Source organism: Lepidochelys kempii, chromosome 3 (genome assembly GCF_965140265.1).
Source record: "Lepidochelys kempii isolate rLepKem1 chromosome 3, rLepKem1.hap2, whole genome shotgun sequence".
Classification (NCBI taxonomy): Eukaryota; Metazoa; Chordata; order Testudines; family Cheloniidae; genus Lepidochelys; species Lepidochelys kempii.
Genome location: NC_133258.1, coordinates 100,302,052 through 100,315,352, shown reverse-complemented (window position 1 = coordinate 100,315,352; position 13,301 = coordinate 100,302,052). Strand labels below are relative to the sequence as shown.

General features: G+C 41.4%; 1 protein-coding gene across 5 annotated transcripts in view; it reads right to left on the bottom strand.

Annotated features, from left to right (window-relative positions):
* The window catches only part of ENPP3 (ectonucleotide pyrophosphatase/phosphodiesterase 3), an 86,054-nt gene extending 74,143 nt beyond the window's left edge, over positions 1 to 11,911 (bottom strand). For all 5 annotated transcript variants that reach the window (XM_073337330.1, XM_073337331.1, XM_073337332.1 and 2 more), the window contains exon 1: positions 11,702 to 11,911. In XM_073337330.1, coding sequence (XP_073193431.1) covers positions 11,702 to 11,818 — 117 coding nt within the window. In that variant the 5' untranslated portion in view covers positions 11,819 to 11,911. The remainder of the gene's footprint in view (positions 1 to 11,701) is intronic.
* Between the last annotated feature and the right edge of the window lie 1,390 nt (positions 11,912 to 13,301).

Below are 13,301 nucleotides of genomic sequence, written 5' to 3'. Positions count from 1 at the left end.
CTGGGAAGCAGTGACTCTGAAAAAGATTAGGGGGTTGTGGTGGATAATCAGCTGAACATGACCGCCCAGTGCAATGCTGTGACCAAAGGAGCTAATGCAATCTTGGGTTCCATAAACAGGAAACTCTTAAGTAAGATTAGAGAGGTTATTATACTTCTGTATTTGGCCTTGTGTGTCCGGTATTGGAATATTGTGTCCAGGACTGGTGCCCACAATTCAAGAAGGATGTGTGAGGGATTGGGGGTCTCAGAGCCAGGCCCGCAGCTCCCCAGGCAGTGCTCAAACCATGGCTGCCACCTGGCAGCTATCTGGAACCTGTGGAGAAAGGGACTGGTGGAGCTTTAGCTCACCAAGAGCTTTGCTCATGAAACTCCTGACTGGGGAAGATGTCCAGCCCCACTGATTAGCTCAAATGCACTACATAAGCCAAAAGGAAGGTGTCTGAGTAGCTATATGAATTTTTGGCTGGCTGCTATTGTGGACTCTGCCTACTCACCTGATTTCTGAGCCCTGCCTTCCAGCCAGTTCTTGCATCCCAGCTATTCTAAACCTCCTTTTCTCAGATCCCTGTCTGCTCTCAGTTCCTGCTTTCCCATCTCACTCCAGGACCGTGCTCCTACACACTACCCCGACTCAGACTCCAGCTCTGACCTTTGTCTTGGCACATGACTCTGTATCCAGCTCTGCCCCTAGCACTGGTTTCTGGCGTCCAACTCTAACCATTAGGCATAACTGCCCATGCCTTGGTACTTACACAATGTTGATAAACTGGAGAGGGTTCAGAGAAGAGCCACATGAATGATTAAAGGATTAGAAAACATGCCTTACAGTGATAGACTCAAAGAGCTCAATCTATTTGAAAAGTCATGGAAGATGGGAGAGATTCCAGAAGACTGGAAAATGACACTATATTTGCCCATCTATAAAAAGGGAAATAAGGACAATCCGGGGAATTACAGACCAGGCAGCTTAATGTCTGTACCTGGAAAGATAATGGACCAAATTAAGCAATCAATTTGCAAAGATTTAGAAGATAATAATGTAATAAGTAACAGTCAGCATGGATTTCTCAAGAACAAATCATGCCAAACCAACCTGATAGCTTTCTTTGACAGGGTAATAAGACTTGTAGATGGGGGGAAGCAGTAGACATGGTATAGCCTAACTTTAGTAAAGCTTTTGAAATTGTCTTGCATGACCTCCAATAAACAAACTAGGGAAATGCAACCTAGATGGAGCTACTATAAAATGGATACAAAACTGGTTGGAAAACCATTCCCAGAGAGTAGTTATCAGTGGTTCACAGTCATGCTGGTAGGACATAATGAGTGGGGTCCTGCAGGAATCAGTTCTGGGTCCGGTTCTGTTCAATATTTTCATCAATGATTTAAATAATGGCATACAGAGAACCCTGATAAAGTTTGCAGATGATACCAAACTGGGAGGGGGTTGCAAGTGCTTTGGAGGATAGGATTAAAATTCAAAATGATCTGGACAAACTGGAGAAATGATCTGAAATAAATAGATGAAATTCAATAAGGACAAATGCAAAGTACTCCACTTAGGAAGGAACACTCAGTTGCACACATACTAAATGGGAAATGACTGCCTAGGAAGGAGTACCGTGGAAAGGGATCTGGGGGGCATAGTGGACCACAAGCTAAATATGAGTCAACAGTGTAACACTGTTGCAAAAAAAGCGAACATCATTCTGCGATGTATTAGCAGGAGTTGTTGTAAGCAAGACACGAGAAGTAATTCTTTTGCTCTATTCCACACTGATAGCCTCAACTGGAGTATTGTGTCCAGTTCTGGGTGCCACGTTTCAGGAAAGATGTGGACAAACTGGAGAAAGTCCAGAGAAGAGCAACAAAAATGATTAAAGGTCTAGAAAACATGTCCTAAAAGGGAAGATTGAAAAAATTGGGTTTGTTTAATCTGGAAGAGAGAGACTGAGAGGGGACATGATAACAGTTTTCAAGTATGTAAAAGATTAGAAGAATTGTTCTTCTTAGCCTCTGAGGATAGGACAAGAAGCAATGGGCTTAAATTGAAGCAAAGGAGGTTTATGTTGGATATTAGGAAAAACTTCCTAACTGTCAGGATGGTTAAGCACTGTAATAAATTGCCTAAGGAAGTTGTGGAATCTCCATAATTCGAGATTTTTAAGAGCAGGTTAGACAAACATCTGTCAGGAATGGTCTAGATAATATTTGGTCCTGCCATGAATGCAAGGGACCATACTAGATGACCTCTCGAGGTCCCTTCAAGTCCTATGATTCAGCTTAACAAAGAGAAGGTTAAAGGGTGATTTGATTACAGTCTATAAATACCTACATGGGAAACAAATATTTAATAATGGGCTTCAATCTAGTAGAGAGAGGTATAACAGGATCCAGTGGCTGGAAGTTAAAACTAGAGAAATTCATACAGGAAATTAAGAGTACGTTTTTAACAGTGACAGCAATTAACCATTGAAACAAATAATCAAGGGTGATGGTGGATTCTCCATCACTGACACTTTTTAAAACAAGACTCGATGTTCTCAAAGATATGCTCTAGGAATTATTTTGGGAAAGTTCTATGGCCTGGGTTATACAGACTGGATGATCACAATGGTCCCTTCTGGCCTTGGAATCTTTGAACTTTATCACATATGCTGTACATCAGTAGTATCTATGAATGCTAACAAATGAAAAAATTGGGGAGATCCTGAGTTGAGAGGTGTGAGAGTGTCTGTAGTTATAAGCGTAAAAGTAAAATTTGTGATGTGCTGCTTATATTTTAGCAAGAAGCTACCACAAAATTTTGTCCCCTTTAATCTGTGAGTAATCCCATGTGGTAAGCAGGGATGTATTTGCTTGCAGAGGGGGGAGGGACCAGTGAATCTATTAATTTGCTTTCCACTTAAAAAAAAGCTTCCTCATAACCAAGGAGGGAGGCAGCACTTGATAAAATACTTATGTTAAGCACATTTTCCTTGAAGTGATTACACTTTGATCTTAAGAAGTACAGCATATATTGATAATGTAGCATGCAGTTCACCTTGCATAATTTGAAAAAGTTGTATTTTAATCACGTCTCTTAGCATAGGTAAAAGATTTTAAACCATGATCAAATAAAAAAAAATCACTATTTTCCTCAATACCAAAATTCTATTCTCTCAGCCATAATCTCTAGAACCCAAGTTCCCCCCTCCCTTCCTTGAAATAGCTGGGGCGGGGGAAGATACATCTGAGAGCTTTCCCAGTGGGTCATCAACACAAGGCTCAGGGGAACGAAGGATGAAAATAAATTCCAGAGTCTGGGAGACCTCACTTAGAATGCCCTGCCATCAATCCCCTAATATAACCAAGAGGACTAATGGCTCAAATTAATTGCAACTATAGAAAAAAAAATTAAGATGCAGTCTGAAAAGTAGACAGGAGTAGGCACAAAACCTCTTAAAGATTTCTAGATGATTATTAATTATTATTATTTGTATTATCATTGTGCCTAAGAGCCCCAGTCAGAAACCAAGACCCCATTGTGCTAAGCGCTGTACAAACATGTACGTTTCAACTGACAAATATTTGATAACGAGTACTTATAATGAAATACAGATGTTCTTTACATGCCTCACATGGGAAATCTCAATTAATAAACAGGCAACTACTTTCTCTGCCAGAAGCAATTTCCTAGTGTAGCCCGACACAGAGCATATTGTGGTAATCCATTCACAGGGATAACCCTGGTGAGGTCTGCTCTGCAACCACATCAGCATGTGATTTAGGGGTTAGGGAGAAAGCTAGAGAGGCTTGTGGGTGTTTGGTAGGCAAAAAGAGAAGACTCGGTGCAGCTAAAGATACATGCTGGTTGACAGCCACAAGTGAGAAGCTACAGTTCCTTTCCCTCAGCCTAATCTGCAATCAGGACACACAGTCTCCTTACCTACCCGAAGTAGAGACACAATGCAGACCTGTTAAGTCTCCCATTTTCTCCATGAGACTATTTCAGGTCCCCTTCCCAGGCTCCTGAGCTGGAAGCTTCATCTCTCAAGGTAACAAGGAGACTCAATAGGAAATAGCAGTTGGAGCATCTCACTTTACACCCTTCCCTCAGTAATAGACTGCAGCAACTTAGCTGAGAATGGCCATAGAAACTAGGAGCCAGAAGAAGAAACTAAGGAGGATGCTCATATCTGATATGACACAAACAAATGAGCCCTCTCTGGCTTCTGTTCCTCCCCCTCCCAGCTGTGGCCCTTTCCCCACCTGCATCTGCCCTAACACCCCACAACAGGGTTCATCTCAGAGGCTCCTTTCCAGCCTCAACTGCTGCCAAGCTCCATGTAATCAGGTTCAGAGGGGTAGCTGCTGTGTCTCTCCTACTCTCCAGCTCTGTGCTCCTGCCTTTGCAAGCTCACAAGCTGCAAGCTAATGGTAGCAGTTCTTCTTTCTATCCCTTTCCTTGTTTCAAGATGCTGGGGACCACTGCTGGGTTAAGGGAAGTAGATGCTTCTCTAGTGCCCCAGAGGAAAAATGCCCAAAGGAGCGACTGAAGAAAGAAGGGTGGAAAGAGAGAAGTGCATGGAAAATAATTTCCCAAAGGGGAATTTAAAGCCTTCATCAGAGGCAGTGTCATCTCTTATGCCACACAGGAGTAATCAAACGCCTTAAATTGCGAAAGAGTTGTGCCTATGGATACAACAGCTAGCAAGGCACGACTAAGGTTATGGAATGAAAGACTGGGTGCAGTCAGATGCACTGAAATAGATCTGGAACCCCAGGAGGACCTTCCCAGAAGGGCCGACACAGGCTGGTCAATGTGGTGATGCCTGAACCACCCATGCAAGCAAACTGGTAGATCAAAAACTAATATGATCAAATGAGGAGACTCTAATGACACGAATATATGCCAGTGCGGTGAGGTGCAGACCATGGAGCACCTGCTCGTTTGCTGACTCTTTGGGGAGACCTATATGAAGGAGGACCTCGCTGCAGCAATGGATAGGACCATCACTTGTGCACAGTTCTGAAAAATTATCTAGTTTTTGACAAGGACACGAGAATCAAAAGCTTCCATCTTTAAAAAGAAATGGAGAGAACATAGAATTGATACCCATTTGAAGAAAATTAAGACCTTGGATGTAGCTTATGCTTCTGCCCCCTCCCCAGAGAAGCTCAGAACCCTCATCAATCTAAGCAACAAACTGTCCCAAAAGGTTGAATTTCCTTTATTCTGTTTGAAGCAAAACTACTGGAAATCTGGCAAGAGAGCGGGCAAGCTGTTTGCATACAGACTTAAGCAAAAGGCTAACAGAAATAAGATTGCTACTATCATGAATAGCAGCAATAAATTATCTACAACACAGTTAGATATTAATAAACAAAATGTCAATGATCTCTGACTCTCAGAAGAAACTTTTAGATGCCCCTCTAGAAATCATGAAACTGATAGGCTATAAAAGAAACAAAGGTCGTAAAGACTCCTGACGGGTTCCCAACTGAATTTTACAAAAAGTTCTGTGAAACTTTAATACCTAGATTATTGAATATGTCCAATGAGGCCAAGAATGAGCAAACTCTCCCACCTACTCTAAGAGAAGCTGTAATTTCAGTTATTCCTGAACCTGGGAAAGACCTTGGACTAAGCAGTAATTACAGGCCAATTTCTTTAATCAATTGTGGCACTAAGATTCTCATTAAAACTCTTGATATGCAGCTGGACAAAGTCCTCTAACACATCATACAGATAAATCAGGCAGGCTTCCTTCGTGATAGACATAGCTTAGATAATTTGCATCAACTGATTGACATTATCAGTGCTCTGAGAGATTCCAAAGAACCCTTAGCTGTCATTTCCTTAGCTGCCAAAAAGGCCTTTGACCACATAGGCTGGAACTAACTTTTTCATGTGTTAGCAAAATTTGGTTTTGGTAAACAATTTATAGCTTGGATTCAGCTTTTATGCTCTATCACAGCTTTCAGGGTAGTTGCCAATAGTATTATTTCTACCCCATTTCCATGACAGAGAGGTAAATGTTTTCGCTTTAGAACCCATAGACATTGCCACCCAAGCAAATCATGGCATCTAGGTGGTCAAACAGATGCAGATGATGCTCTTGTAGATGTATCTAAGCCCAAGGTTACCGTTCCTAACCTTTGAACCACTATTAATATGTTTGGACTCCTCTCAGGATAGAAAATTTCTTGAGGTAAATCAGAAATCTTAGTCATTAACAAATATGCCCATAAAGGCCTTTTCTCGAATTGGGATTTCCAATAGCAGTCCTCTTATATGAAATATTTAGGAATACTGATTCCCAGTAATATTCAAGACATCCCTAACATAAATATAGAACCAATTATTGCACAAGTGGCTAACAATTTGGGGAGATGGAGTTCATTAACCCTCAGTTTGTGGGGTAAAATTAATATACTGAAGATGAATGTTCTTCCTAGAATTTTGTATGTCCTGACAGGTCTCCCTATTTCTATTCCTCAAACTTACTTTAAGAAATTCAACAATATTTTCAGAATGTTCCTTTGGGGCACAGGTAAGAAACCTAGACTGGCTCTGAACAAATTACAGCTTCCCCTTTCTCTGTGAGGATTTTGTCTTCCCAACTTGGAAAATTATCTTATCTCCTCTATATTGAGCCAGTCATCTTTGTGGCTATTAAATATGACCACACAGACCCACTTTGGGTTCAGATTGAATGAGAACTGGTATATCTTCTCTCCCTTTTAGGCATGGTAGGGTTAAATTATTACAGATTTGATGGCTCCAGAGCTCCCACAATAATAGCTGTAAGGCAAAACCTTCATGTGGAGGGATTGGATGGACAGAGAAATAATGATTATCACAGCTAATTGACAATGATAAATTAAACCATAGATCTTCAGCAACAATTTGGCATGCCCTGCTCTGGAGCATGGAAATACTCCAGTTAAAGCATTTACTCACAAATGTACTTGAATTGGATGCATTGGGAGCTCCATATCCTCCAGAACTTTTATTATTTTGGAGGAAACTTCCTGGAGTCACTTGGCCAGTGGGATACTTTGATGATTTTCTGGCCCCAAAACCTCTGCCAAAGATTGATAACTTGAGAGTTGCTTGGAATAGAGATTTGAATACACAACTACCTCTAACCTAGTGAAATACAATTATTCCTAATGTTAGAAAGCAACTATAGCCCTGAGCAGGGCTGGCCTTACCATGAGGCGAACTGAGGTGGCCACCTCAGGTGCCAGACTGTGTGCGGGAGAGCCACCACTAGGAACCAGAGTGTAGAAAATTGTGCCTGCTGCTAGTGCATATGTATTCTCTATGCCCTAGATGCACAGAGATAGTGGAGTGCTGTGCTAGAGGAAGGAGGGCACAAGAGACATAACAGGCAGGCAGGAGAAAAGGTGAGAGGAGCTGATATCTTCCCTCACTCAGGCCCTGCTACCAGCCTGCTTATTTGTCCCCTTCAATTGAGTGTTGAGAGCCACTATAGCTGGCACAGAACAGCAGTCATGAATGAAAGAAGAAAACGCCCCTCTGGGGCAGCATTCAGAAAAAAAAGAAAGCAAAGGAAGCTTTTCCATCTAAGCAGGAAGGAGTTCTCCTGAGATACATAGACACAAATGTTCACGGTGAGACTTCCGGCCCCAGTGAGGATGTGAGTGGTGAGAAGATGCCTGATCTTCCAGTTAGTCAGAATGCAGGTGACCTGGCAGCTGACCTGCAGCATCCATATCTCCATCTCAAATGGATGTAACCATGCACATTCCTGAAGAAAAATGTAGATCAGAGAAGAGTGTGGTGGAGGCGCAAGAAACAGCAGCTGCTGAGTTTTGTTCCTTAAGTCCAGATGATCCAGGACTGTGGACCCACTTGAGCAGTAGCCTGAGGGACTTCCTTGTGCTGCATGGGCCACAGCAAGTGAAAAACTTCATGTTCCCCAAAGACAATGAAAATAGAAGCTTCCATCCAACAAATTACTGGCATGAAATCCCCAATAGTGACAAAGTGGAGAAGCCATGGCTTATGTACTCAAAAACCCAGAATGCTGGATACTGTTTTTGTTGCAAACTCTTCCAGTCTAATGTTCCAGCCACATTGGGTTCTACAGGAACAAAGGACTGGAAAAATCTGGCTAGAAATCTGGTATGCCATCAGAAGGCAGCAAATCACCAGAGAGCATTCCATAGGTGGAAAGAGCTTGAGATGAGACTAAGGTTAAAGGCCACCATAGATGATCAGCATCAAAAGAAGATTGCATCAGAGTCTCTTTACTGGCAAAATGTTCTGAAAAGGCTCATTGCCATTGTGAGAATGCTTGCTACCCAAAACTTAGCACTGCGTGGCACTTCAGATCAGCTGTATGTGCCAAACAATGGAAACTTCCTTAAAACTGTGGAGCTGATGGCTGAGTTTGAGGCTGTACTCCAGGAGAATCTAAGAAGAGTCACCACCCAAGAAATGTACACACACCACTACCTTGGAAAAACAATTCAAAATGAGATCATACAGTTACTGGCAACAGAAGTCAAACAGAAGATTGTGGCAGATCTAAAGTCAGCAAGATATTACTCTGTTATTCTGGACTGCACACCTGACATCAGCCATACGGAACAAATAACTTTAATGGTGCGTTTTGTAACAACAACAGAACCTAGTGAAAATGTCCCTGCAACGGTGACTGTCAGAGAGCATTTTCTAGAATTTATTGACATCGATGATACTACAGGAGCTGGTCTGACAAATGTGCTTCTTAAAAAGCTGGAAGATATGGGAATTGCGATAGCTGACATGAGAGGTCAAGGCTACGATAATGGTGCCAACATAAGAGGAAAAAACAGAGGAGTGCAGACATGGATCCGAGAGTTAAACCCTCGAGGTTTTTTTGTCCCATGCAATTCTCATTCATTGAACTTGATGGTCAGTGATGCAGCATCAGCTTCTAGTGAAGCTGCTGAATTTTTTTAATGTAATTCAAAGCATCTATGTATTTTTCTCTGAATCAACTCATTGATGGCAAATTTTGAAGCAACATCTGGGAACATCCTCTCTGACACTGAAACCACTGAGTGCCACACAATGGGAAAGTCAAGTGGAGGTGATAAAGCCTAACAAACACCAAATTGGGAAGATAGATGATGACACAGTTGCCATTATGGAGGATAATGCTATGTCAGGAACTGTTCGTGAGAGAAGAGTGGCAGAGCGAAATGGAATCACCAGAAACATACATAACTTCACTGTGTTGTAGCATGACATACTGTTTGAAATAAATGTTGTGAGCAAGAGACTCCAAGGTGTTCACGTTGATATATCTGCAGCAATGGAACAACTGGACAAAGCAAAATCATACCTACAGTTTTACCAGTCAGATGAGGGATTTCAAAACGTTCTGAAGCGTGCACAGAAGATATAGAGGAATTTCACTGAAAGCTATTTTCCCACCCATTCAAGAATACAAGAGTCACTGAAGAAGAAGACATTTTGATTACGAGGCACGGGATAATCCCATAAGAGACCCCAAACAACAATTCAAAGCTGAATTCTTTAACCAGCTGCTAGATTGTGCAATACAGTCAGTTGAAGAACGTTTCATGCAGCTCAAGGAACACAGCAGTATATTTGGGATGTTGTATGATATTCCAAAATACCTCACTCTACCTGAAGAAGACCTACACCAGCAATGTAGGGCACTAGAGACAGTGTTGGCACATGATGACATGTGCGATATTCATGCGAGTGATTTAGGTGATGAACTGAAAGCCCTTTCAGGATACATTTCAGAAGGATCAACTCCAAAGGCTGTTCTGGAACATATGTGCACAAATAAGTTCACCACCATCTTTCTAAATGCTTTTGTTGCTCTGCGCATACTTCGAACACTTCCTGTAACAGTTGCCAGTGGAGAACACAGCTGCTCCAAGCTGAAGTTAATAAAAACACATCTATTCTCCACAATGACACAGGAGAGGTGGGTCGGCCTTGCAACCATCTCAATAGAGCATGAGCTGGCCCAGACTGTGGACCTTACAGGAAGCAGTTCAAATCTTTGCAGCCAAGAAGGCACGGAAAGCACCACATTGATTATTCATACAGATAAAAATGCCAGTGTTTACTATGCAGACAAGAAAAGTTACATTTGCTGTTCAGGCATTTGAAAGTTAAATGTTACTTAAAATTTTTGAACAAGGCATTTTAAGTTGTTAGTTCTCCTTTATTGGGGTAAGTAGCAGAGCTGTACCATGAGAGGAGTAGAATAGGAAGAAGGCAGAATTGAGACCTTTCAAAGTTTTGGCCCAAGTGAGAGGGCATGGGGGCGTCATTTGAGCTCCCCGCCTCAGGTGCCAAAATGTTGTGGGCCGGCCCTGGCCCTGAGACTATGGCTTATTCACAAAAAGACACTTTTTTCGAATATGCTGATCCCCCCATAGACTAATGGTAATGGGCCTCATAAATGCTGACCGTTGTTGGAAATGTAGCTCCTTGGTACTACATGAGTTCATATGTGTGGGAGTACCCTTGTATCAAGAATATCTGGTATGAAGTGGGTCAAAGGGCCAATCTGATATTGGATGCTAAATTACAGCTCTACTCCTTAAACTTTATTTTTAGATACATTCCTAATAGGTGGCGACTACCCGGTAACAAGGCAGCATTCAGACTTTTCTGCATGGCTATGTTCTATTACTGAAGTTTCCAGTGTTATAGATTCCTTCCAGCCTGCTTTTAGAAGTGAGTTTCTTGACTTTTTTGTGGTAGCCGTGTTAGTCTGTATCAGCAAAAATAACGAGGAGTTCTTGTGGCCCTTTAGAGACTAACAAATGTATTTGGGCATAAGCTTTCGTGGGTTAGAACCCACTTCATTCTTATGCACAAGGCCTCCTTGTTATTTTGACTTTTTTGGTTACAGAGAAAAGCTTGAAAAAGTGCACTGAGCATACCACAAGGCTCAAAAAAAAGGAGAAAACAAATAAGAGCCCCAAATTTATATTTACAAGCCAATCTCATTAGGGAGAAGGGGGAATTGACCCCCTAATACCTTAATATTTGGGCATGACGATATTATCTGCATCTCTATTCTTTGTACTTTTTCCTGTATCTTGGTACAAGGGCATTATTCACCAGTTATTTGACTGTGTTTTCTGATTTGCTAATGAAATATCTGAATACACAGAGACCAAAAATAAACTAAAATAAAAACCACAGCTCCGTTAGCCACTAACGCAAGAAGTTAACGTTTCTCATTTTAAACAAATACGTAACATATAAAGCGCTAAATACATTTTAGGCTCTTAGGATAATACAACAAACATAATAATGTTACAATAAAAGTGAGGTGGTGAATGCACAAGCTTATTTGTTCTGTGTTGCAGTTCATTGAAGCCTGAAGGTTTTGTTTTTGCCATACATAAAAAGAACTGTTCGTGTATTTCAGTAAAGCATGCAGTACAGATTTATACTGATAACAAAATAGCTCTGATATTGTTGAGGCTGCCTGACCAATACTATAAAATTCATAGAGTCCTGCCAGAGAAGTTCATGCATCCGTCCTGTAGAATTCCAATCCCCTTAAGTATAGACTGGACAAGTTTATATAGTTAAATTAAACACGGTGAAATGTCTCTCTAACAAATATCAAGTTTATAATCAATAAGAACAACATTCAGAATTCTGAAAGTCTGAAAGAAACAGAACAGTCACTACTTACACCACAGAGTATCTTATATTTCAGAAGTGTTTTTTTCTTAACAATTTCCTCTGTTTGTAAACCCATTAACTCCATCTGGCTGCTTTGATGTGCATTTGTTTCTTTGTCAGATAGCATTTTGCTGTGAGTCGTATCTTCTAATATTGCTATAGTCCTTTATCTCCTTTTTCAGTTCAGCTACAGCGAACATTTCATCTTGGCATGAACTGAACACCTGGCACTGTGGTTTCAGGATTTTAATGAGATCAGAGTCCCTGAGTCATAGGGCTGCAGCAAGTCACAATAACAGGGAAACACATTCAGCAGGATCAAAGTGTGAGAAGCATAATCAAGGTCATAGTTTTGGTTTTGTGGCACCTTAGAGACTAACAAATTTATTTGATGCATCCGATGAAGTGAGCTGTAGCTCACGAAAGCTTATGGTCTAATAAATTTGTTAGTCTCTAAGGTGCCACAAGTCCTCCTTTTCTTTTTGCGGATACAGACTAACACAGCTGCTACTCCGAAATAGTTTTGGTTGTGGTCAGTACATGTAGGGTTTTTTGTGTTTTAAAATAAGGAGAGTACTTGAAAATCATAGTTTAGGATTAATTTGTGAGCCAACAGTAAAGCAATCAAATAAAAAATAATACAAGTGAAATTCAAATACTTGATTAAAAGCCTCTCTTCAGTTCAGCATGCCATTCATTATCCTCAAAGTTACATAACAAATATTAAGCCAAATCCATTATCATATAAGTGGATTTTTGGCTTGGATTCTATACCATATCTTTGTGTCTTTTTTTCATGCTAGTCCTTGTGTTTTGAAGTCCTTTCTCTTTCTTCTGTATCAATCCTGCCTTAAAATTCAATTTTTCCATGAAGCCTTCCAGTTAAAATTCATCAGTAATAGAACTGATTGTTTAAAAAAAGACAAACCAGTATTGCCAACTCTAACCATTCCCAAGTGATGAGCAAGACAACAAAAATAATTACATTGACTTAAAAATCATGAGGCTGAGCCCTGGTGCTAGGGGTTCTGCAGGGCTGCAGTGAGGTAGCTCCTCACTTTCAACTACAGTACCCTTTCCATGTCCTTTGGCACCAGCTCCGCCAATTCAGTGCTGGGGAATCCAGCCCTAAGGGGGCCAAGAACAGCATGGTGTAATCTTTCAGGGAGAACCCACCGGTGCATTTGAAAAAGAGAGCAGGTAGCCCCTAAACGTAGTATGGTGACCTACCACCCCCCGCAAGTCCCCTGTAATTCAAACACTGCTCTCTCCTCCCTCTTTCCTTCCCCTTTTCTCTCCTACACCTTCCTCTGAGCTCCCCTGTGGGCCCTGTCACGCAGCTCCTTAAGAACCTGGTATCACTTCAGCATGCAGGGGCAAAGTACAGTTTGGCCCGGACGCCTCCTCCTCCTACTTCTTCTGCTTCTGGCTTCTAGCACTAAGTTCCATAGCACTTCTGTTAATCCCTACGTCCAGTTAGCCGAAAATTTCAGATATCCCCCTGGCCATTTGTACAAAGAGGAATTTATTGTAGTTCTCATGGTGCAGAAGTCATCTTATTGGACTACTTGCAAGCATTTTAGGAGCAACACAAAACTGTAAAGCTCAAG